This window comes from Micromys minutus (genome assembly GCF_963924665.1).
Source record: "Micromys minutus genome assembly, chromosome: 10".
Classification (NCBI taxonomy): domain Eukaryota; kingdom Metazoa; phylum Chordata; class Mammalia; order Rodentia; family Muridae; genus Micromys; species Micromys minutus.
The window spans coordinates 34431959-34458044 of record NC_137979.1 but is presented as its reverse complement, the minus strand read 5'-3'; the positions used below and the strand labels follow the sequence as shown (position 1 = coordinate 34458044).

Below are 26086 nucleotides of genomic sequence, written 5' to 3'. Positions count from 1 at the left end.
CTCTCTCTCTCTCTCTCTCTCTCTCTCTCTCTCTCTCTCTCAGGATAACCTTCATCTCATGATCCTCCTGTCCCCCACTGCTCATGCACCTGGATTACAGGCATGTGTCCCCAGGCCTGGCAAGTGATTCTGTTTTTTAGTTCTCTAGAAGAAGCCATACATAAAGTCTAACCTTCCTCCTTCCACGTTAAGTACTGTACTGTTCCCAAAAGAATTCTCGAAAGTGTACTCATTATGCAGGGGAACAGGCTGAGCCAGGAGGAAAGGACAGATTCAGGGCAATGCTTAGTCAAAGTTTCCCAGAAGAGCAGAAGAACCTCTCAAACTCCACAGAACATACTTTCAGCACGCAGTAGACAGGGACAGAAGACCGTGTGTGGCCTCAGATATGAGTGGATCATGTGAACCCTACTCATGACTCAAAACATCACCTCACATTTATTCTGATACCTGCTACTTTGCTTGACCCTATACTTGAGAGAGAAAAAAGGACTGCTCTTTCCCAGGTCTAGGAGGGGAGGTTACTAAAAAGACTATTTGATTCTAGGATTAATGCCAGCATTCATCCCTTCCCTCACCAACAGAATGTTCCATAACCCGGAACATGAGATTTCCTAGAAGATGAGAATCATGCTGGGTCTGTGTTCATTGGTTCTGCTCTTCTGTGAGACTGAAACTCGGTAACACCTGTACTGACTTTCTTCGTGGAATTTGACACGGTCCAAACTGTGCATTCTGTTTGGGGACAGTTCTCTTGGCAAGAGCAAGAATCTTCCGAGCATTTCCCCTCTCCCTAATCAGCGAACAGCTTTGAATCCCTCCCCCAGTGCAGGGAGGATTTGGAAACTAGGAGCTGAGAAGAGCAGAGGAGAAAGGGGCACTCCTGGGTGGACTTTGCAATGTGGACTTCAGTCTGCAGATTGCCCCAGAGTCACACACAAATGCCCCTGTCATCATTCTAGACACACTCTTATAACACATTCAACACCGCTGCCAGTGAGCCCTCTGCAAAGCACCAAATTCCTGCTGCAAGTGATTTCTCATTAAAGATTCATATTTTGTTTTTCTGATGACTGAAGTGCATTCACATTATCAAAGTTTGCAGCAAATACTGGAGAATGTACAGGAATAGAAGAAAAGAAGTTGCATTAATCTCTCTTTCCCACAGGTAACCAGTAACACTGATACTTCTTTTACGGGCATTACAAATATATGTGCATATGATAAGAGACCTATGTTGCACAGCATAACACTCTTTATACTGCTTTTAACCTGATGCCCCTTTTCCCACTAATACATTAGCACTGTATTTCCAATTGACACACTGATTACCTTGTGTGTATTTTCAGTTTCAAAGGGAGCTAGAAGCCTTTCTGAAGGGCTGGTATGACCCCGAGACCTTTTATTTTGTTTTGCATTGCTAGATAAGGTTTTGTACAGTCCAGCTACATGTGGTTCACAATGTGGTTGAGGGTGATCTTGAACTTCTGATTTCGATCTCTCTAGCTCCTAAGATAGGGTTGCAAGTCTGCACAGCCCACCTGGCTAATACAGTACTTTTTTTTTTGCCCTCTCACTCAGTAGCCCAGGCTACTTTGAACTTGCTATGTAGGACTGACGGTCCTCTCCCCTCAGCTTCCCAAGTGCTGAATACTACAGGTGTGAACCTCCTGCTCAGCTTCCCAATACTTTTCAGTAGGTCCAGAGATTAAGGCAGACAGTTGCTTAGTGTAAACAAGACAAGTTGAAAAAAAAAAAAATCCTCTACCTTTGAACTTTTGAAGCTATTGCCTAAGGACAGTGAGTTAATGGCTGTATTTGTGGGCGATTGGAAGGAATGCTTCAAAGCCAGGCACTATGGCTCAGAAATGATCCTAGCACTAGACTGCCATGAATTCTTTCCAGCCAGCATGACTACAATGTGAGTTCTCTGCCAACCTTGACTACATAGTGAGACCATGTCTCAAAAGACAGTTCCTTTCAGAGAAGGCAATAGAATGCAAATAACCAGAAAGCAGAAGTAGAGGCTAGTTTAGAGAAAAAGGAGGTAAGGAGAAGGTAAAATTCAAATATGAGACAAGCATATGAGAACGTCATATTGAAACCCATTTTTTAGTATGCTGTGATGGTTTGAATATGATGGGCCCAGGGAGTGGCACTATTAACTGGTATAGTCCTGTTGGAGTAGGTATGGCCTCATTAGAGTAGGTGTGTCACTGTGGGAGTAGCTTTAAGACCCTCATCCTAGCTGCCTGGAAGCCAGTATTCTGCTAGCAGCCTTCAGATGAAGATGTAGATAGAACTCTCAGCTCTGCCTACACCATGCCTGTCTGGATGCTGCCATACTCCTTGCCTTGATGAAAATGGACTGAACCTCCGAAGCTGTAAGTCAGCTCCAGTTAAATATTGTCCTTCTCAGAGTCGCCTTGGTCATGGTGTCTGTTCACAGCAGTAAAACCCTAACTAAGACACTAAGCAAAATAGAAAATAAAAAGTGCTACAAGAATGTTTTTTCCTTAAAATGTATTATTTTTGTTAAATATAAATGTAAAATATCAAAATATAAAGGCTAGAGAGGAACTTCCAGAGAAACTGAGTTTGGGTCTTAGCACCCACACCAGGCAGCTCATAACCACCTGTAACTCTTGTTCCAAGGGACCTGATGCCCTCTTCTGGCTTCCAAAGGTACCCACATGCATATGTCATTCATTCAAACAAACCCACACCCACATACACATAAATGAGAATTTAAAAAAATGAATCTAAAATATTGTAGACACAAAATATGCAGCAAATGATAAATAAAATTTATTTATTGTGCATCTGTGCTTTGTCTTCATGTATGAACATGCATTATATACATCTGGTGCCTGTGGTTGTGGGCTGACACGAGGGGCTGAGAACTGAATATGGGTCCTTCACAAGAGCAACACATGCTCTTCAGTGCGGTGTCACCTCTCCAGTCTCCATTTATTGTATGTATGTGAGTACACTGTCACTGTCTTCAGACACACTGCCTTCAGAAAAGGGCATCAGATCCCAATACAGATGATTGTGAGCCACCATGTGGTTGCTGGGAACTGAACTCAGGACCTCTGGAAAAGTAGTCAGTGCTCTTAACCACTGAGCCATCTCTCCAGCTCTCTATTTCTTAATTTTTAAGCCATGACTTACTGAACCAAAACTGACCAAGCTGGTTGTGGTAGCATATTCTTGTAATGCCCCTACTCAGGCAACTGAGGCAGGAGACTTGCCATGAGTTTGAAGCCAACCTGGGCTACATAATGAGTATAAGACTAGCCTGTGCTAGATAGAGCATACTAATGTAGCATTCTGAATATCTGGAATTGCTGAGCAAACATTAACATTTTTCCTTTCCTGCACCCCAAAGTCATGCAGGGGTAGCCTTAGGGGCAGCAGTAGCCCTAACCACTCATTACCCCCACTTCTCATTTTGGCTGCTCTTTAAATGCTTCCCAACAGATTCTGACCTAAAGTGTTTTCCCAGCATTTAGATTCAGCTATTTTCCAAGAACAGTTCCTTAGGACAAGGAGCCATAAACCCTTTACTTATTGACATATTTGCCTAGGACAGGTTAAGAGGCTATGTTCCCCCTCCCTCCCACTCTCAGAATTCCATTCCCAAGTTCATACAACAGCCTCCAGACTGTCTTGAGGACTATTTCTCTACCAAGTGTACTTCCTGGTTCTTGTCCTTAGAAATATGTAGCACCCCTATGAACTTGTGTAACTTTATATATTGCTTTGTACTAACAAAGTATCATGTTTGTTGTAAACACTCAAATTATGTGTGGATGTCCCATCATTGAATGGACAGTTAAGGGTGGTATAGCTCTGCTTTTATTCCCAGCAAAGGAGAAGGCTCCCAGGGCCTTGCATATACCATACAAGTGCTCCACATCCCGAGTCCTTTTCTGTTTTCACTTTGTGAGACATAGCCTAACTTGCCTAGGCTGGCTTTCAACTTGTGATCTTCCTGAGTTGCTGAGATTATAAAACTGTGGCACCAAGCCTGACTCCTTTTGTATGAAAGAATCAGGTAATCTTCATTTTCACATCAAGGCTGCTACTGGATTTTTTTTTTTAAGATTTAGTTTTTTAAATTATGTATGTGCACATGTGGGAACAGTGCCCAGAGGACAGAGGCCTCTGGTGTTCCTGGAGTTGGAGTAACAGAACTGCCAAACATGGATGCTGAGAACCGAATTCAAGTCCTCTGCACAAGTAGTACCCCTTATCTGCCGAGCCCTCTCGAAACCAGCTCGGACACCTAACAGGTCCTCCCGGAGCTGGAGCGAGGACTGAAAGAAAAGAGACAAGTTAAAGTTACAGCATGACTTCGGCCAGACTTGAGGCCTAAGCTTAATGGCCGAAGCAAAGCTTGATTTAATTCGTCCCTTATTAAATCATTTTAATTACATGCAAAAAGGTAACAACGGTTCTGAGACAGGGATCAAGCAAGATAACAACCAAAGATCCTGTAAGCATCTAATTGGAGGTCAGGTGAAAAGGTCAGAGACAAAATATGCTGAAATCCACCCTTCCCTGAGCTGCATTCCTAAGGATACTGCCTGGAGCTATAAATACAAATGTACTTCCCTATGCCACATTCTAAAAGGCCTGCCCCAACTTCAGATGTAGATGTACTTCCTTACAGCCTTATTCTTTAGAGCCCTACCTCAAGCTACAGATGCCAATGTGCTTGATACTACTAGCCCTTACAGGGCGTAGCACAAAAACCAGATTCCTGCCTTGGTCAGCCCCAAGGTGTCCTGGGATAATATTAATATTAATATAATATTAATATTGCTCCACCATCAACTGTTCAGAGGTAATGAAGAGTAAAAAGTTGTCAAAGGACACTGATTCCTTGCCCCAGGGCCCTCGCCTCTGCAGGTAATTGCTCCCTGAACTTTCTTGAGATTTGAGTTCCCAAAATTACCGCAGAAGGTCCGGATGACCTCTGTGGAATGTTTCAACGCCCTAGGTGTGCCCCGGGTGTAGTGATAAAAAATGTATGATTCTTCCCCTTTGAATTTCCTCATTGTCCCCTTTGAATTTCCTCATCCCCCCCCCACCCCCCCCTTCTTCCCCCTCTTTTGTGGTTTTTGCCTTTATAAGCCTGTTACAAGTTCAGGCCGGGGGTCGAACTCCTCTACCCCTGCGTGGTGTATGAGTTTCGACCCCAGCATGCTGGCCTGAGATCTCACTCTGTTTCACTTTCAATAAACTTCCTCGTGCGATTGCAGCAAGTCTGGTCTCGGTGCCTCGCTGGGTGTGTGCCTCTCCTGAGATTTGAGTGAGGGTCTCCCTTCGGGGGTCTTTCAGTGCCAAAAATGCTCTCCACAAACAGTTACTACTATTATTACTAATACAACAACTACTACTACTATTGCCACTGCTACTATTACTAATACTACAACTGCTACTACTACTTCTGTTACTACTACTATTACTATGGCTACTACTATTTTTACTGCTACTACAACTGCTACTACTACTGCTATTATTACTGCTGCTACTAGAATTACAACAGCTACTATTATAATTATTAATACTATAACTGCTGTTACTACTATTACTACTGCTACTACTACTATTACTATTACTACTGCTACTACTTTGAAGCTTTCAAAAAGAGTCTCTCTATGTAGCTATGGCTAGCCTGAAACTATCATTATGTAGACAAGGCTGGCCTTGAGTTTATAGAGATCCACCTGCTTCTGTCTCTCAAGTGCTGGAATTACATGCATGTACCACCCCACCCAACAAATTCATCTCCCAATTCACATTCATTTGTTGTTAGTTTTAATGTGTGAACACACGTTCACATGTGTGCCCGTGTGTGGAGATGGAAGGACAATCTTGGATGTCATCCTTAGGAATACTAGAGACATGAAATTCTCATCAGCCTGGAGCTTACTAATGGCCAGGCTGGTGGGGGAGTCCCAGAGAACCTGCTGTCTCTATGTCCCCAGGATGAGATGACAAGCTTACACTACCACGACATTTCTTTGCGTGAATGCTGGGGATCAAACTCAGATTCTCATGCCTGCAATGTGCTTTACAGACTAAGTGACCCCTGCCAAGATCTTGCTGAGGATAACCTTGAACTCCCCAGCTTCTGGCCTCTGAGTGCTGAGATTATGGGTGTGCCCACCTAATTTCCATACTAAAGACTGAAGCAGAGCCATGTGGTCATTCTACCAACTAAGCTTCAATCCCAACTCTGGTTTTGTTTTTTGCGTCTGTCTGTCTGTCTGTCTGTCTGTCTGTCTTGTAGGACAGTCTTTCTTGCCCAGAGTATCTGAAATCATATATACAGCCCAGCCTGGACATAATTGCTATTTTCGCCTCAGCCTCCCAAGTGCTGTGATTAAAGGCAAGAGTTAATAAAATACTTTTATAGACTTTTCTCTCAGATTTGTGTATCTCGTTACTTCTCTCTCCTTCTAGTATGTATTAAAAAGATTTATTTGTACCACTTTTTATTTGTGTGTGTGTGTGTGTGTGTGTGTGTGTGTGTGTGTGTGTATAGCCAGGAATGGGTGGTTGTCAGAATCTGAACTCTGGTCCTTTGAAAAAGCAGAGCCATTGTCTCCCTAAGCCCTCTTCCTATATATTTTTTTAAGACATTATGTTAGTTTGTAATAGGATCTCATTCTGTTACATGCTAGCTCAGGCTAGCACCAAACTAAGTGGACTAAGTAGTATAGGCCAGGCTAGAATTTGTAGCAATCTTTCTGCTTCTGTTTCCCAAGTGCTGAGATTTTCAACATTTTTTTTTCTTTTCCTTATCCAAAATTTTGACCTGAATTTTTTTTAATTTTTTAATTTATATGAGTACACTGTATCTGTCTTCAGACACACCAAAAGAGGGCATCAGATCTCATTACAGATGGTTGTGAGCCACCATGTGGTTGCTGGGATTTGAACTCAGGACCTCTGGAAGAGTAGTCAGTGCTCTTAACCACTGAGCCATCTCTCCAGCCCCCTTGACATGAATTTTAAGAAAGTGCAACCTCACTGTGAACTGGAATTTTAGGTCAAATAAACGTGATCTCCCCAGAACATTCCTTCATTTGGTGCCAGTTAGCAACAAGTGCTCTTTGGGACCTAAGTGAGGAACTCCTGTGAATTTGTGCCACCCAGTGGCTAAAGTAGTAACTGCATCCTGAAAAGCACAGGGTGGTCATGAATAAATGCAACACAGGGAAGTCCCTACAGAGGTGAGGTCTCTATTACTGCCCAGTGGAAAAATACTTCCTAACAGCCAATGATTGCTCTACTTTAAGTCTCATTTTCTAGGTGACTTAAAGTAGAATGGAAAAGGATATATTCAGAGGGCTAGAGCCTTGGTCTCTGCAGGATCACATGGTGCTGTGAAGACTTTTCAAGGATCTTACTCAAGTCACTCCTCCTCCCTAATATGCTGGAAATGAAGACTACATAGTGTGGGGTACAGGGTGCTTCTTTACCTCTAGAAGAATCAAACTCCCTGCTGAGCAGACACTGAGATAGAGGATCCATGAGCCAGACGTATGGAAACATCAGTAGTTTCTTGTAGGATGACTATTTTTGAGTATGTCTGTGTTTAGGGCTATGTCAGGAAACAGTCATGGGTTTTTAGGATTCATAGGTTCAGTTTTGCTAGATTGAAAAAGACTCTCCAGGCCAAGGGTGGTGTGAAGCCCTTTAATCTCAGCACTCAGGAGGCAGAGGCAGGTGTGAGTTTCAGGACTATACTGTAAGTCCCTGTCTCCAAAACAAAACACTACAAACGAATAAGCAAAAGGAGTCTCACTGTGTGGACTAGGCTGGTCTTGCCTCTACCTTCTGAGTGCTGGAATATAAAGTGTCACCATGCCTGGACCTCTTCCTCCTCCTCCTCTGTATATATACATTACTTTGCCTGTGAGATGCTCAGGGTTTAAATGCCTGCCACCAACCTAAGTCCCTCCTTCTTTAGGACTTACATGGTAGAATAACTTATAAGTTATTCTCTAAACTCCACAAGCACATGGCAGGCTCCTCACCCCTGCACAAATAAAACCGTTAAATATAATATTTTTAGAATTGTTTATTATATGTATGTGAGTACACTGTAGCTGTCTTCAGACACACCAGAAGAGGGCATCGGATTCCACTACAGATGGTTGTGAGCCACCATGTGGTTGCTGGGAATTGAACTCAGGACCTTGGCAAGAGCAGCCAGTGCTCTTAACCACTGAGCCATCTCTCCAGCCCTTGAGACAAAGTCTTAATTAGCCTATGCTAGTCTCCAAATAATTATAGCCAAGGATGGTCTAGAAGTTTTGATTCTCCTGCCTCCACTCCCAGAGTGGAAGTTTAATTTCATCCTCAGTTATATAACCATTAGAAACCAGTATGGGCTACATGAGACTCTCTCAAAAAAAATTTTTTTTAATAACTGTCAGGATTTGAGGTTCTAATAGCCCCACCTGGTTTCAAGTACTTGTTTCACGTTGCCTTCTATGGCTGGACTTAAAATGCTCTTAATGCTTAGCCTAAAAAGTTCTATACAATGAGACATATTTCAGAAACCTCCCAATTTGTTTTTTATTTATTTTTGAGATAAGGTCTTACTATGTAGTCCTGGCTATTCAGGGTAGTCTTGAATTTGCACAGATTCACTTACCTCTGTCTCCCAAGTGTTGAGATTAAAGTCATGTGCTTTTATTATATTTTTTATTATTTTATCTATCTATTTATTTATTTACTTTGAGACAGGACCTCTCTATGTAGTCGTGGCTGTTCTGGAACTCAGAGAGCCACCTGCCTCTGCCTCCCAAGTGCTGGGATTAAAGGCTACACTCCTGATGAGCTTTTCTGTTCAGTTAACATGTAATAACTGTACACATTTGTGTGTGGGGTTAATGTGATGTTTCAATACATGAATAGAATATAGAGTGAGGCAATGCGGGTAATAATCACTTTCATCACCTTACCCTCACCTTGGGAGCATTAAAAACCCTCTTTTAGTTAGCTGTTTTGAAATGTTTATTAAACTGTTTACTACAGCCACAGTGCTGCAGAAAACCAGAACTTCTTCCCCAAACCAGAACAAAACAATGTGTCCATACTCCAAACCCATCCTTTTCCTATCCTTCCTCTCCCCTACCCTTCCAAGCTTCTGTAGCCTCACTTCCCTTCTCCATCTCTGTGGGTTTTTCTTTTTCTTTTTTTAGCTTCCATTCACTAGTGGAAGGATTGTGAAGGGCTCTACTCTCCAACCCTATTCTCTCTCTCTCTAGCCCAGGCTATTCTCAAACTCATGATGTAGCTAAGTCTGGCCTTGAGCTCCTCACCTTCTACTTTCACCTCCTAAGTGCTGGGACTGCAGTTGAGCACCTCCACATTTGGCCCTATTTAATTCTTTTTGTAAAATTATATCTATCTATTTATTTAATCACATGTGTCTTCAGATACCCATGTGAGTGCCATAGTCCGAGAACAAACTGGAGGAGTCAGTTCTCTCCTTCCACCATGTGGGTCCCAGGAATCAGATTCAGGTCATCAGGCTTGACTGGAAGCACCTTGACCCACCGAGCAATCTGGTTAGCCCTATTCAATTCCTCATGTCAGAACACAAGAAAAAAAAACAAAACAAAACAAAATCAAGTTATCAAGTTCTAGGACCGGTTTTGGTCTTGCTGTGAACTGAAACCAGCCAATTCTCCTAGTCTGAGAGATTCTGCTATTCTAGATTTCTATGAAGACACCGCCGTGTTGAAATAAACACAAAGTGCAGCAATGTCCACACCTCAAGCGTATGTCCATTTAAAAAGCAAAGGAGGACAAACTGTTATAATTCAAGCTATTTGGTAAGCACGGGCATGAGGTTCACTCGGACCCAGAGTTCCAGGCCACCAGAGAACAACATGATAAGATGCTAACGAGATAAGGCACCTCTGTCCAGACTGTCTGAGTACAGGGAAGACGAACTTTGGCAAAACACTCTGTACTGTGCCACAGCCATGGAATAGTCAGAGACGTCTCTCTGGAAGTCTCTCCTGGCTGCACCGTTGCCTCTGTCCCCCAGGAGCTCGCTCCCACTCTACAGAATGATGCTGGTTTTCATCTATTCTTCCGGGAAATCCTTTCGTTTCAACAGGTTGCTTCTTCCTGGTGGGTTGATTTTAAGCTTTTATATCTGTAGATACTAATTACTAACATTGGTTGCATACTATATAAAAATAAAGGGCTTTGCCCGCTCTGAGGTAAGGTCAGGGAAACAAGCAGGTTGATGGGAACCACAGCAGCCCCTGCATCTGTTGCCCGATACCTTCCCCAGTCATCTTTTCTACAAAGCTCTCGACATCACAAAGTGCAAGTCTGACAGCATTGCCTTTCAGCAGAAGATTACTCAGAGACTCTCGTTCACACACTAGTTCAACACAACTTAGTCAGGTGTTGTAGCAAGCACTTGTCATGCCAGCCCTTGAGAGGTTTAGGCCAGCCTGGAGTATGTGAAAAGGTCTAAAGAGAGAGAAAAAAAAAAGCCCTAAGCCTCATCAGGTTTTCTTGCCATTCATGCTTGTTATAGCTTTCTTGCTGAGATTAGTGGTGTGTACCACTCTACACCGCCCCCCCTTTCTTTGAGACAGGATCCCTCTATGTAGTCCCAGCTGTCCTGGAGCTCATTTTGTAGACCAGGCTGGCCTTGAATTCATAAAGATCTACCTGCCTCTGCCACTTAGTGCCCCCCATGCCACACTAATAATTGTTTCTTCCTTTGGTGGGAGGCAGTATAAGACAGGGTCACTCTCTGTAGCTCTGAATGTTCTGGAAGTCATTATGTAGACCAGGTTATCCTCAACTTACAGAGATATGTCTACCTCTGCCTTCCATGTGCTGGGACAGCCAGGACTACACAGAGAACACCAAACTCCAAAGTTTCTCTATGGATACATTCTAAATATACTTCAGATTTCTCAGAGCCATTCTACATCCTAAACTAATTTTTACAAAGCAGTGCTCAGCATGTGGCCAAGAAGCTTGACTCTCCACTGTGCTGGTGGTGGCTTATGTTCTCAGTGCATCAGTCTCTGCACCATTGGTATGGATGTAATACCACCCCTGAAGGGGTTTCCTAGGACTAAAGTGAATACACACACACACACACACACACACACACACACACACTCACACAACACCACCACCATATAAACAGAGCCTTAAACAAAAGCTATTTTGGTAGTTTGCTATGTCATTTTGAAGAGTATGTTTGTAAGTACAAGATTAAATAGTAGAGTTACAGAGAAAAAAGTTCTTGACGTGATTATAGATTCCAGAAAATTAATAAAATGAACAGAGACACAGTGAAAAAAATGTGTTGGCGGTGTGAAAATACCCAATTACAGTCATTTATATAAGCAGGTTAACATTTAAAAGCTAATTATCCTGCAGCACCATAGCAATTACACGTATCATTAAATATGCATCGGGTTAACCTTTTTCTGAGTTCCTTCCGGCTGGTTACAGTAGTAAAGTGTTGAGCTCAGAGAACAGTCCTCAGCTAATTGGTCCTGATACACAAGTTCGCTCACTACTCACCTCCACAAAATGGGACAGACCCTGAATTTGTCTCCACTTGAGCCCAATGTATTCATCTTAGTGCGACTAACTATATTTGTCCCATGACCTGTGAGGTAACAGACTCTCGACTTCATGTTGAGCAGTGACAAACTCTGTTTATTTGCTCCTGGTTCTCAAAATCTATTGGTCCCTAGAAAATAGAAGTCACTGATTCAAATAACATAAATATTCTTGTGCTTGGTGCTACACTACAAAATCTATAACAACTTTATTTTTTAATATTTTAAATCCTGTGTATGAATGTGTGCACACATGTACAGTGGCCAGAGAGGGCAGCAAGTACAGATAGTTGTGTATAAGTAGAAGCTCAGACCCAACCCTAAGTACTCTGGAAGAATAGGCAGAGTTCTCTCTCCAGCCCCAGACTCCTGGTCTTACATAGTGCTGGGTTAGAATGGGGCAAAATTAAGAGCTTTGTGTATACCAGGCAAGGACTGTACTGAGTTTCATCCTCACCCTAAGACTCTTTGAATTAGGTATTGCCACTTTATATATAAGGAAGGAAAAGCCACAGAAAGTTAAAAACTGAGATTCTTCTTCTGACTGTTTTTGTTTGTTTGTTTGTTTGTTTTTGTTTTTGTTTTTTTTGTTTTTTTTTTTTTTTTTGAGACAGGTTCTCACCCTACTGCCTAGGCTCACTCAGAACTAGGATTACCATGGTCAGCCACCATGCCCAGCCTTAACTTGGTTAAATTATTTTTAACAGGTGCGTGTGCACTCATGCTATATAATACATCTGGAAGTCAGAGGACAGCTCACGGGAACTGGTTCTTCTTCTACACTGTGAGTTCCAAAGCAGTCGGTGCCTTTATCTGCAGAACCATCTTGCTGGCCAGACTTACTTTCAGTTTTTACTTTGAAGTTGTCATGTATGTGGGCAGCACGTGTCATAGTACATATGGGGGTTAAGAGACAACTTTTAGGAGCCGATTCTCTTCTTCCACCATGGGGTTCGGAGATCAAATTCAGAAACCAGTCTTACACAGCAAGTACTTTTACCATGGGGTTATCTTACCAGCTCTTCTGAACTTGGACAAGTTCTTAGCAGTGGTAATAGGCAGACAGACAGTATTCAAATTCAGGAAAGTATCAACGTCTGTTGTCTCAAAATTATATTAAAAAACCGGGCATAGTGGCACATTCCTTTAATCTCAGAACTTGGGAGGCAAAAGAAGATAGAGCTCTGTGAGGTCCAGGCTAGCCTGGTTAACAAAGCTAGTTCCAGGATACCTTAAAGAACAAATAAGGCTGGAGAGATGGCTCAGTGGTTAAGAGCACTGACTGCTCCTCCAGAGGTCCTGAGTTCAATTCCCAGCAACCACATGATGGTTCACAGCCATCTGTAATGAGATCTGATGCCCTCTTCTGGTGTGTCTGAAGACATCGACAGTGTACTCAGATACATGAATTAAATAAATCTTAAACATTTTTCTTTAAATAAATAAATAAAATTTTTAATTATATTAAACCAGGCCAACTTCCTTATAGATGCTTCAAATATCCACTGTGCATTTATTCACTGCTTGCTAAAAGTACAGATTATCATTAAATGATGACAAATATTTGGGGAGCCTGTCTTGACAGTCAGCAGGTGGAGGCCCTGCGTATCAGGCTGAAAGGTAGGCATATTTAGTTTTTCTGAATTTCAGATCTTGGAACACTAGACCCAACTTTTTAGAATCTATGCAAAGCCTGGCTGAGTCATGAAGCAGCTATCCTGTACTTTGTTAGGAATTTTATGTACAGGAGTTCTCTATCTGCATGTACACCTGCACACCAGAAGAGGACATCCAATCCCATTACAGATGATTGTGAGCCATCATGTGGTTGCTAGGAACTGAACTCAGGATGCCTCTATATACCAAGTACTAAAACTACAAGTAGGTGCCACTAGGCTACACAATCCTCCTGCCTCTGTGTCCCAGGTTCTGAGAGTACAAGCACATGCTGCTGTGTCTGATTACAGACCCTCTTTTACTTCTGGCTGTGTTACCTTGATGACTTGGGCAAGCAAACTTGTAAAGTGGGATACAGCAAGACCCAGACCCTTTATCAGCATCTGCCCCCTCTTCACCCTTGTCATCTTTAGAGCTTATCTTCCTGATGTATAAACCTACCAGGCAGGCCATCATATGGGAACAGAGACCCTTCTCGACAGCTGGTTGAGGTAGGGGTAGACCAAGTCATATAAAATGTGTAGGAACATTCTTCGAAGAAAGATTTAATTCCCTAACCCTTATTTCTCAACTTGTGTTCTTTAGACTTAGAGGCCAAACGTGACTGCATTTGGTCAGTAAAGAGAGGCACCTCGTTGAAAACAACGCACCTCAATGCTGTCCCGGTCACAAGATTGGATGGAAGGGGCTGTCTCTGGATGGCAGCATGCATGCTTGCTCCTGCTCTCTAACCCTTCACACTGAGATGGCCACAGAGAGGACCATAGCAGGGGGAGAGAGGAGGCAAGCAATTCTCTGAATGTGCAGTGGCAGGCCTGCAGGCTCCAGTTAGGGTTTCTGTGAAAGACACCCAGTGTAGAAGCAACCAGCTGTGTCCTTCCTGAGGCTCGGGCCGTTTGTGAGCCAGGCTGTTCTTCCCTCTGTAGATTCCATCACAGAGCCCAGCGATGAGCTAAGTGGTTTGATGCAGGACTTTTTAAATATTTATTTATTTTAGTTATATGAGTATACTGTTGCTATCTTCAGACACACCAGAAGAGGAATAAGATTCAATTAGAGATGGTTGCGAGCCACCATGTAGTTGCTGGGATTAGAACTCAGGACCTCTGTAAGAGCAGTCAGTGCTCTTAACCACTGAACCATCTCTCCAGCCCCCCTCCACTTACTTTTATTGACAGGGTATCTTTCAGTGAAAAGAAGGGAGAAAGGCACAGCTGGACTTGAAGACTTGCTATTTTTTTAAAACGTATTTATTTTTATTTTATTGGCGTTTGACCTGTATTTATGTCTGTATAGGCAATAGAGTTACAAACAGTTGTGAGCTGCCAGGTGGCTTCTGGAAATTGAACCTGGGTCCACTGGAAGTACAACCAACACTCTTAATTGCTAAGTCATTTCTCCAGCCCCGAGACTTGCTTTTTAAAACATATACTTGCATGCCCACAGCCATCTCAGCCGGGATATATAGAAACTTGTATGAAAGCTAGCTTATGGCATCTTTCAACATTTAGGGTATAGAAAGTAAGAGATGTAAGTAGGAGGGCTCACGACTAGGAGCTCAGGCTGGGGCAGCAAGGCCATCCAATTGAGGCTATCCTAAGCTACATAGTGGGTTCCAGACCATATAACAAAACTCTGTCTCACTAAAAGAAGGAAAACTATGGAGACATAACAGTGTATTATTTTCACTGGAAGGAGGCTCAGAACATACACTTTTGACCCTAACAACATCTCCATGGATGAGAAGGAACCAATGCAGTCAAGTTACAGAGCCTGATATCAGGAAACAATTTTCCTTGTTAGGCTCCTAGTTTAAAAATTGACTCTTCACTCAAGTTTTAAAAACGGCAGTCAGGAGTTAGGACAACAGCTCAGCAGTTAAGAGCACTGGCTCTTCCAGAGGACCTGGGTTCAATTCCCAGAACTCTATGGTAACTTCCAACTGTCTGTATCTCAAGTTCCAAGAGATTTAGCACCCTCACACAGACAAACATACAAACAAAACACTAATGCATATCAAATAGTACACACATTTAATCCCAGACTCAGGAAACAGAGACAGGCAGATCTCTGTGAGTTCAAGGCCAGCCTGGTTTATGAAGTGAGTTCTAAGATAGCCAGGACTGTTACACAGAGAAACCTGTTTTAAAAAACAAAACCAAACAAAAAGTGGTTGGTACATATATACAATTACTTTGTGTCTTTCATTTCTAGATTTCACTATAGAGATGGTGAGTAGGGAATAAAGGCACATCTTTGTTCTGAAGTCAACTATAGGGTATACTAGGCACTCAGAGTTTTGAAGGGTCAGAAGAAGGGTCCTGGAGAAGTGATGCCCAGGGTGAAGAAAAGCCCTTGCTTGACAAGGAAGCCAGGAGGTAAGGGTGCATATGGGAACAGGAGGTCTTTCCATGTGGCTGAGGAATGGACTTCAAGGAAATGGACAGAGAGGTCAGCCACGGGCTATGTGCAGTTCAGGGACAATGTTATTGCCTTGCATTCGATCCAAAGCAACAAAACATACCCTCCCCCACCCCACCCCCGAAAAAAAAAAAAAAAGTAAAAGCAAGATAGATCTTGAAGGGCCTTTCTTCTACAAGGGATGATGTATAGATTTATTGTACAAAAAACAGTTTAGTAAATCAAGGTAATATTAATACTTCAGTAACAATGACAAAAACAAACCAGGAACTGCCTGGCTTATTCAGGAATTATGATTATTTTTGTAAGTCTTGTTCATCCAATAAAAGTATTCAGATACTTGTCTTTTTTTTCTGATAACTTATTTTTATTTTATGTGCATTGGTGTCTTGCCTGCATATATGTCTTTGTGAGGATATCAGATCTTGGAGTTACAGACTCTTATGGGCTACCACATGAGTGCTGGGAATTAACCTGGGTCCTCTGGAAGAGCAGTTGGTGTTCTGAGCCACTGACCTATCTCTCCAGCCCCAGAGTATATGCCTTTTTTTATTTTAATTTTACTCTGTTTTATTTCATTTTGAATTTTTAGCCAGGCAGTGGTGGTACACACCTTTAATTCCAGTGCTTGGGAGGCAGAGGCAGGCAGATCTCTATAAGTTCGAGGCCAGCTCTGTGAGTTCAAGGCCAGCCTGGTCTATATAGACAGCCAGGGCTGTTACACAGAGAGACCCTCCATAAAAATAAATAAATAAATAAATAAAATTTACATTTATTTTACATATATAAGTACCTTGCCTGTGTGTGCATGTATCATTTGCAGGCCTGGTGCCCATGGAGGTCAGAAGGCACTGGATCCCTCAAAACTGGACTTACAGGTTATTGTGAGCTACCATCTGGCAAACCTAAGTCCTCCGTAAGAACAGTCAGTGCTCTTAACCACTGAGCCATGTCTCCAGCCCCTAGGACTTCTTTTTTAATCTCACACATACTCCCCAGTCCCCAGTAACTTTATCTATGCCTTTTGCCTTTTTCCATTTCTGTGTCATGAGACAGGAACTCCCTATGTAACACTTGACTGGCCTGGAAGCTGTGATACAAGCCAAACTGGCCTCGACTTGCAGCAATCCTCTTGCCACTGACTCCTGAGCACCGGGATTCAAGGTGTGTTCCACTCTATGTGGCCATAACTTTGTCTCTATTCATTTCACCAGTATCTGCTGGTCCTACCTTTCTGGGTGCTGAAGTTACAAAGAGAAAGGGTGGTCTGTTCTCAAGCTGGGGAAAACACAAAGAGACAATTATACTCGGTACACAATTTGAGCTCTGAGCTCTCCACTAAGCAGCAGAATCCTATTGTGATTTCCAGTCAGTACACAAAACACAGATCCCAAACAACACTTGGCTTCTAAGTCTGCACTCTCCCCTTTTCTTCTGATGGTCCTGCCACATCACTAACACTACTCTGCTTAGGGAAGAATGGAGAAAAGCACTGACTGTAACTGTCATTCTTCCTTTCACTGCTGTGCACACATGCACGTATGTTTTGTTCGTGTGTGGTGTGTGTGTGTGTGTGTGTGTGTGTGTGTGTGTGTGTGTGTGTGTATGAGATTTGACCATATGTGCTTCTATATATGGAAAGCAAAGGTTGATGCTGGATGTCTTGCTCAACTACTCTCCACCTTGTTTTTTGAGGCTGGGTTTCTCCTGAACCTCATCACGTTGGCTAGGCTGGCTGACCAATGAGCTCCAGGGATGTGCCTGTCTCACCTCTTCTCCCCAGTGCTGGGATTATTAGTGAGTGCAACAGTGGTGTAGTGATCTGAACTCAGGACCACATGTACTCCATTGGCTGAGGCATCTCCCCAGCCCCTGCATTATATATATATATATATATATATATATATATATATATATATATATATTTGAGACAGTTATCTCTCAAGAAACCTGAAGCTCATTGATTTAGCTAGACTGACTGACCAGCATGTCCCAGGGATCCTCTGGTCTCCTTCCCAGTGCTGGGGCTACAGGCATGTACCACCTTGACTAGGGCACTGAGGTTCAAACTCAAAACACTTCACAGACTGAGCCATCCCACCAGACCCTGCAGACTTTAATTCTTATTGCATTAATTTTTAAGTTAACATAATGGATTTCATTATCTGGGTCACTGTCACACCTATGTCATCATACTTTGTTGGATCCCCTTGGATACATTTTAATTAATTTAATTTTCATCCCTCTTGGACATTTTAATTCATCCAGTTTTTGAGTCAGGGTTGTATGCACCAGACTGGGCTGGAATTTTCTGTGTTGCCCAAGCTGGCCTCCTGTGTGCTGGGATTACAGGCATGAGCCACTATGCTGTTCTTACATACATTGATTTCTACTCTTTATGGGATTCTGTCACATCCCAGTGAAATCCAAAATTCCAGCCAAAGTTTAGCAAGTGATATGTGATCTGGGTCCTGGCTGTTTTTTCATCAAATCTCTAATCAGATCTGTTCCAGTCAGTCACTCTGACCTTCTTGCTTCTCCATGCCAATCAAACCCATGCACCAGGGGCCACTGTACCTGCTGTTTCTCATTGATGGTTCTCTCTAGAAATCCACGAAGTTTCTGTTGATCATTAAGTAATTACATTTCTGCTTGTGTGTTATGTCTGCCAAGAGGCCTTTCTTCCCTATCCTGACTAAAAGAAAATCTCTCTATCACTGTTATCTCTGGATCCTGATTTATTTTCCATAAAACCACAACATGAGGCCTCTTTTAATATTTACTACTTACATATTCATATGCAACACACTTATCTCTGATTGTTTACATATAACACATGAACCTTTCGTGCAAGAGAATATGCTTTGCTCACTACAAACTTTCAGCACCCAGGGAAGTGGCTGCTCATTGTGTTTTTGTCAATGAATGGATCTGGAGATTCAGAAAATGTGAAGTACCCTATAACATTAAGTGTTTACTTGGTGGGGGTGACTTTCATATGTGAATTTTTAATGTTTTTTCCTTTTCTAGTCTTTTTTATTTTTTCAGACATATCTCTCACTCTGTAGCCCAGATTGATCTCAAACTCAAGGCAGTTGTCCTGCACTCTCCCAAGTGTGAGATCACACATGTAAGTCACTACACCCAGCTGCAAGTGTTTTATTTTAACAATGGATTTATATTACCTGTGTCCCAAAAAACTAATCAAGATGCCACACGGGCTGATAGCATATAAACGAATTCCCACAGAAATTGGACAGACCTATAAAACAGATTTTTAAATAGATATACAACATAGTAGTTAAGATCAGCCATGGTTGGAATCTCTTCCCCAACACTTGGTAGCACTGTGATCCTAAATTTCTTCAGCTGGACCATAAGGAACAGTGACTCGCTCAGAAAGTTGGCCCTTACGTGTAACCGGCTTTGTACAATGCCTGTGGCATGCAGTAAGGAGGGACTCCACAAATGGAAGTTCTTATAAGAATCTATACTAGTAGTAATAAGAGATGTTGGGACATACCTAGCCCTCAAGAGTGACATCAGTGTGGACCACCACATCATCATTGCGCTTCCATGTGGGCCTCTGAAGCCCAGAGAGGGGATGGTCTTTCCAGAGAAGGCAATTTCGACGTCCCAGAAGCATCAGAATAAAAAGGACCCTCTTCACCCCTCAAGCCATTCAGTCTGGGTAATCCATGAGTGGCACGGAGCGGCCCGGGCTCGCCATCTTCCAGCCCAGTGCCTGGCAGCCTCAGTTTCCTCGCTTGCAACAGAACTGGAATGGGACTGTTAAGAGAAAATTCAGTCTGAACCAGCCGAGACCGCCTTAGCGCATTCCACCGGGACGCCAGTGGCGACAGGGAAAGTGACCCCAAGTCAGACTTCAGGACCCACCGACTTGCAGCCAGGTACCACACTCCCCCATCCTGGGGCGGCGCCACCGGGACCCGCCCGCCGTCCGGCTGGAGGAGGCGGGACGGACTCGGCGTGCTCGTGACTGAGTGGCACAGGGCCGCGCACGTGATTCGGGGCCGCGCGCGCACGCCGTGGCGCGCACGCAGAGAGAGTGCACAGCGCGCGCAGCGGCGGGCTCTTCTGCGCCGAGGTGCGGGACGTGGCGAGGTGAGGCGTGGGGCCGAGCGGCGGGAGCGAAGGCACGCGAGGTCGCGAGGTGCGGGCTGGCTCGGCGGGGCCACGTGGCGGGGGAGGTGGGTGCGGCCCGGCGAGCTCCTCCCCCTCCCCCCACGCGGCTGGCGGTGCGGCTCCTTGGTGTTCCCGGCTGGGCGGTGGAGCGCGGCCCCGGCCCACCTGAGCCGCCGAACTCCCACGTGGGTCTCGGCGAGCCAGTGTTTAGTACCGTTTTGGAGCCGAGGCCCCGATACAGTGACTTGCCCAAGAGCATGCAGCTCTAAGGATGCTGTCTGCACAACTGCCAAGCTCGCGACTCCCCTGTGCTCTTGGGGTCCTGCCCCTCCGTCCCTTCCTCCCTCCCTCTAGTAATTTATTTCAATGTAACCCGTCTCTCAAGGATGTTAGTGTCACTGCGTGGTCTTTTAAGGAAGGAGAGGAAGGATTTTGCTTTCCGAAGCATTGTGCTTTGCTACGGGAAGTGTTTTTGTCAGAATGTATTGTAGTGTCTTTGACGGTCTAAGGGTCTATCGATAGGGCCCGTAAAACATGGTGCAAATACTCAAGTCTTTAGCGCTTCTTTTCTCGTGGAAAAAACAGCCCGTGTCAGGAGATTGTTAGGATTCCAAGATAGAGTCCACATACAGTGATTCCAGTCAGTACCTGGCATAAGGATGTTGGGTATTGTTTTATTCCTGGGTATATAATACACCTTTGTTGAATTCATTCATTCGTTTGTTTTTTTAGGCAACCTCATGTATCTTGGGCCAACCTTGAACTTAATGTAGCCAAGAATTTCCTTGAACTCCTGATTCTCCTGCCTGTACCTCTGGAATACTGGGTTTACTTGATTATAGGATGTTGGAGTTTGAATGTAAAGCATCCTTCCTGCTAAAACACCCTACAGTTGAGCTACTGAGCCCACAACATTCTTCTTCAAAGACCCAGTTTTCTTGGAACTATACAAAGGAAAAACTCACCCCTACCCAAAGGAGTCAAAAAATTGGCCCTCAGCCTTATTATCTAAGCACTGCATACACATCATTCCCCAAGCTAAAAATGGTCTTGTAGAAGACCAACATTTATTTGTCCAAATTGCTATGTGCTTTGTTTTGGTTTGGGTGGTTTGTTTGTTTGTTTGTTTTCCAAGACAGGGTTTCTCTGCATAACCTCCCTGCCTGTCCTGGAACTCACTCTGTAGATTAGGCAGCCTGTGATTCCTGAGTGCTGGGATCAAAGGTGTGTACCACCACTGCCCAGCTTGTTTTGGGTTTTGGGTTTTAGGCAGTCCAATATAGCCAGGGCTGATGTTGAAGTCCTCCTATTTCTCCTGTTTTGATGAGTAAATTACTGATTGGTATATGTTGGGTAAGATTCCTTAGTTTCCAGTTTCCATAAATTCATTTTTAAATTTAACAAATTCAAATTTATTTTTGATACAGAGTTTCACTCACTGTGTAGCCCTGGCTGGCTCAGAACTCTTTGTGTAGACCAGACTGGTCTTGAACTCACAGAGACCTATTTTCTTCTGCTTCCTGGGTGCTAGGATTGAAGGTGCATACCACTCTACCAGCAAGTTCCAGATTTTGTAAGGAGGGTATACTTTAAATTCTGTCAGTGAAATCAACCTTGGGATGGTTTTCTGATCTGTTTGGGTCTTCTCTTTGTTCCTAGGGGATCGTTGGATCATTCATCTTTGGCAACTTCTGAAGTCTTGAACAAGCTCTCCATCAAGAAAGATCAAACCGCAGTCTCTCAGCTAGAGGATGGACCGATTGGGTTCCTTTAGCAGTAAGTATAGTGGGACAAGTCTCCAGTGACGATAAATAGCCAATGAAAGGTTGATCAGGGAGGCGACACCTTTGAAGTTGGATGATAATGCCTGAAGGAATTAGAAATATCACTTAAAGCAGGCAATACCTGTCTGTTGTTTGCCTACTGAATGCAACACAGCTTCATCACTGTAGAATAAAGCCGGCTGACTAGCCACCATGATTGATCTGTAAAATAAACATGCTATTTTCAGTCCAGGCTCTCCTGTAGATTGGGTGGCCTGGAACTGGCTTGGTAGCTAAGGATGGCCTTGAACTACTTATTCATCAAGGAAGTGCTGGGCTTTCAGACTTGTACCGTCATTGGATTTCAAAGAAGTAGAAGTCACAAAATTGGACAGTGCACATACACACATGCACAGTCACAAAGTAGATGTTCATTAGTAAGAACCAGAAGTGTGTTTTTAGGTTTCATTTCCCATCGTCGTTTTCTCAAAGACACTGTACATTTTACCTCCGTACATTCAGAAAGTTAGAATCCTTGACACGTCCGGTTCTACATTTTCATTTTACTAATGTTCCAGGTGTAAACTGGTAGTACTCCCACATCTTTTCTCTGTGTAACTTAGTTGGCTGTCATGGAACTCTTTGTAGATCAGGCTAGCCTGTGCTTGGTAATGAGTCTGCCTCTGCCTCCTGAGTCTGGGATTAAAGGCTGGTGCCATCCGTCCCTGCTGTTCAACTTTTGTAAGCGCTTTAGTCCTAGTGCTCAGGAGGCAGAGGCTAGGTGATCTTTGTGAGTTCAAGGCCAGCATGATCCACATAAAGAGTTTCAGACAAACCTGGGTTACATAATGAGAGCCTGCCTAAAAAGCAAACAAACAAAAAACCGACAAATAATGATGATTTGTAGTTTTGTTTATTTATTCCTAAATTCTCCTCCAAATGAACTGTATTATTTTGCATTTCTACCTGTCCTGTTACCCATAGTCCTGCTGCAAAGGTTCATTGTCAAGCTTTGAATTTTTTTTTTCATCTGTAGTGAGAAGTTACATTTTAGTGTAGTTTTCACTTTTATTTCTTCTTATAAGCAAAGGTAAACAATTTCCCCATGCTTAAGACCATTTTTATTTCTCTACTTTCTTCCCAACTGTTTTATTTTTTGTGTTTTTAAGATTGATTGATTGGTTTTATACATGAGTATATTTTTGATGTCTTTAGACACATCAAGAGAGGGCATCAGATCCCTCTTATTGCTTACAGATGCCACCCTGTGGTTGCTGGAAATTAAACTCAGAACCTCTGGAAGAGCAGCCAGTGCTCTTAACCATTGAGCTGTCTCTCCAGCCCTATTTTATTTGTTCTTGAGGTGAATTCTCACTGTTGCTGAGACTGGTTTCAAATTCAGATTCTTAAATGAGTCTCTTAGCCTCTTCTTCCCAGTACTTGGGACTGTAGGAATGCACCACTCCCTGTTCCTGGCTTTGTTTTGTTCTATTTGGCTTTTTTGAGACAGTGTCTTATGTCTTATTATATAGCCCTGGCTGACATGGAGCTTAATGTGTAGCTTAGGCAGGTCTTGAAGTCACAGAAATCCTTCCTCAGCCTCCCTAGAATTTACAAGTGTGGTCCACAGCAACCATGTGGTTTTTCCGTTTTATGTTTTCCTTTGATGGTATGACTCAAACTTGGGGCCTCAGGAATATCTTTATATAATAAGAATTTCAGTTGCTAGAGAGATGTGGTTAAGATCACTGGCTGCTCTTCCAGAGGGCCTTAGTTCAACCACCATTACCTATTGGCTCACAATTATTTGTAACTGCAGTCCCAGGGGGTCTGACAGCTCTTGGTCTCCACAAGCACTGCATGTCCATGTGATGCAACACAGGACGCACACACATAAAAGAGCAAAAATTTAAAAAAGAAGAAACCCAACCTCTTTCTCTCACGAGTTTGCAAATACTTTCTTCCAATTTACTTGGTTTTTCAACTATGTTTATAATGTTTTTGTTTTGTAAAGATTTATTAATATGTCTGTGTGTTTGTCCCTGTGAGTTTATTTGTACTGCATGTTTACAGGCACCCATGAAGGCCATAAAAGGATTTGGGATCACCTAAAACTGGAATTATAGATTTGTGGATACTGGGAACCGAACCCAGGTCTCCTATAAGAGCAGTAAACATTCTTTAAGCACTGAGCCATACTTTCAGCCCTGTTTATAGTGGGTTTGCTTTTAAGATTTACTTTTATTTTATTTTTTTAGAAATTTTTATTATTTCATGTGTATAAGTGTTTTGCCTTCTCATAAGTCTGCCGCACGTGCATACTTGGTGCCTTTAGAGACCAAAAGAGGGAGTCACAGATGGTGTGAGCTACCGTATGGATGTTGGGAATTAGACCCTGGTCCTCTGGTAGAACAGCCACTAATGTTAACTGCTGAGCTATTTCTTCAGCCTCAAAGATTTAATATTTGAGAGAGAGAGAGAGAGAGAGAGAGAGAGAGAGAGAGAGAGAGAGAGAGAGAGAGAGAGAGAGGAGGGGGAGAAGGGGGAGAGAGAGTGTTGGTGTGTGTGTGTGTGTGTGTGTGTGTGCGCGCGCGCGCGCGTGTGTGCGCGTGCGTGTACACATACATGTGAGTACAGGTATCCGATGAAGACAAAAGAAAGTGTCAAGATCTCATGGAACTTAGGGTATAGGCTATTGTAGGAGCCAAACTTTAGTCTTCAGAGGAGTATATGCACTGAACCTCTGAGCCTTCTCTCCAGCCCACTTACAGTATTCCTATTGATTTAACCACATTTTTTGTTTATATGTGTTTTGATATGTACATAGGAGTGTAGGTATGGAGGCCAGGCAGAGGTGTCAGATCCCCTGCAGTGGTTGGGAGTTATACACCATGAGTATTCTATAGAGCATTCATGCCCACACATATTCACAAAGTGGATAAATAAATGCAATCAAAATAAATAAACTCTCAAAACCCTTGATCAATTCTCTGTGCACTCAATAATTCTAGTTTTAGAAAAATACATGGAGAGAGAAATGTAAAATGTTGTGTGTGTGTGTTTTAAGATTTATTTATCTATCTCATGTATGTGAGTACATGGTCACTGTCTTTAGACACACCAGAAGAGGTTGTCAGATTCCCATTACAGATGGTTGTGAGCCACCATGTGATTGCTGGGATTTGAACTCAGGACCTCTAGAAGAGCAGTCAGTGCTCTTAATCACTGAACCATCTCTCTAGCTCCGTGTGTGTGTGTGTGTGTGTGTGTGTGTGTGTGTGTGTGTGTGTGTGTGTGTATGTATGTATGTATGTATGTATGTGTATGTATGTATATATATAGTAAAATAGCAAGTGTATCAATATGTTTTTAAGACATTATTACTGCTAGATTGATGGCACATACTTGTAATCCCAACACATGGGAGGCTGGGGCAGAAGGATTGCCTCCAGTTCAAGGAATAGACTGAGTTAGAGAATTAAACCTTGTCATAAAGCAGTGGAGGTAGAAGTATAGAGGACAGGACATTAAAGCTGCAGGAGACATACATGATGACCTTAGCAGTCAGCTGCTTAGACCTGGTGGTGGAATCATGGGATGAATCAGGCTGCTAGTGACTAAGAGATGTTACAAGTCTCAGTAACCCCTGGTCAAGTTCTGAACAAAACAGAATACCACCTCCTCTTGTGTACAGTTGTATTAAAGTATTCAAATATATTAAAATGTTGTTAAGACAGAGTCCAACTAAGTAGCTCTGGCTGGTGTGGATCTCATAAAAATCTACCCACTTATCTCCTGAATGCTGGGATTAAAGATATTCACCACCACACCCTGCAGTCAAAAATATTTCCATTGGGTACTGTTACAAACCCTGCTTCACTGGTGCATACAAGGTCCTGGCTCAGATCACCAACACTATCAAAACCAAACATTTTTTAACGTGTAATATAGAAATAGGTTCTAGGGAATGCAATTGTGAGCTTTGTCTTGCTATCTAGCTGAATATTTAATGAAATAATTAAAAGTTGCTAAGAACTTGGATCTTTTTCGTATGTTTGTTTTGCTGTGCAGGAAGGAATATCTTGAGTATTTAGCATCAACAGTCCCAGTTCCTTTCTGCGAATAGTTCTTAGCACATCCTACTCATTGTAGCAGCAAAAATCCGCCGCCTTGGATTTTCAAAATGTCTTCCTAGGGAGTGGCTCAGAACCATGAGGTTAGTTCATTGATGAAGTGAACTGTTAAAAAAGGATAGAAATGGGTCAGCACCAGGGCTCAAGCCTGAGGACCTGAGTTCAATTCCTATGCACCACAATCTGGAAGGAGAAAACGCGCGCGCACACACACAAATAAACAATACAATAAAATGTAATACAAAAAAATTAGAGAAGATCTATTGTGAAATATGGAACCACTTGAGCCTAGGAGTTCAGGGCCATT

General features: G+C 42.9%; 1 protein-coding gene across 2 annotated transcripts in view; it reads left to right on the top strand.

Annotated features, from left to right (window-relative positions):
* The first annotated feature begins 19802 nt into the window (after positions 1–19802).
* TADA2A (transcriptional adaptor 2A) overlaps positions 19803–26086 on the top strand; it is a 47863-nt gene continuing 41579 nt past the window's right edge. For both annotated transcript variants that reach the window (XM_080923071.1, XM_080923070.1), the window contains exons 1-2: positions 19803–19862; positions 21543–21659. In XM_080923071.1, the coding sequence (XP_080779197.1) occupies positions 21635–21659 (25 nt within the window). In that variant the 5' untranslated portion in view covers positions 19803–19862; positions 21543–21634. The remainder of the gene's footprint in view (positions 19863–21542; positions 21660–26086) is intronic.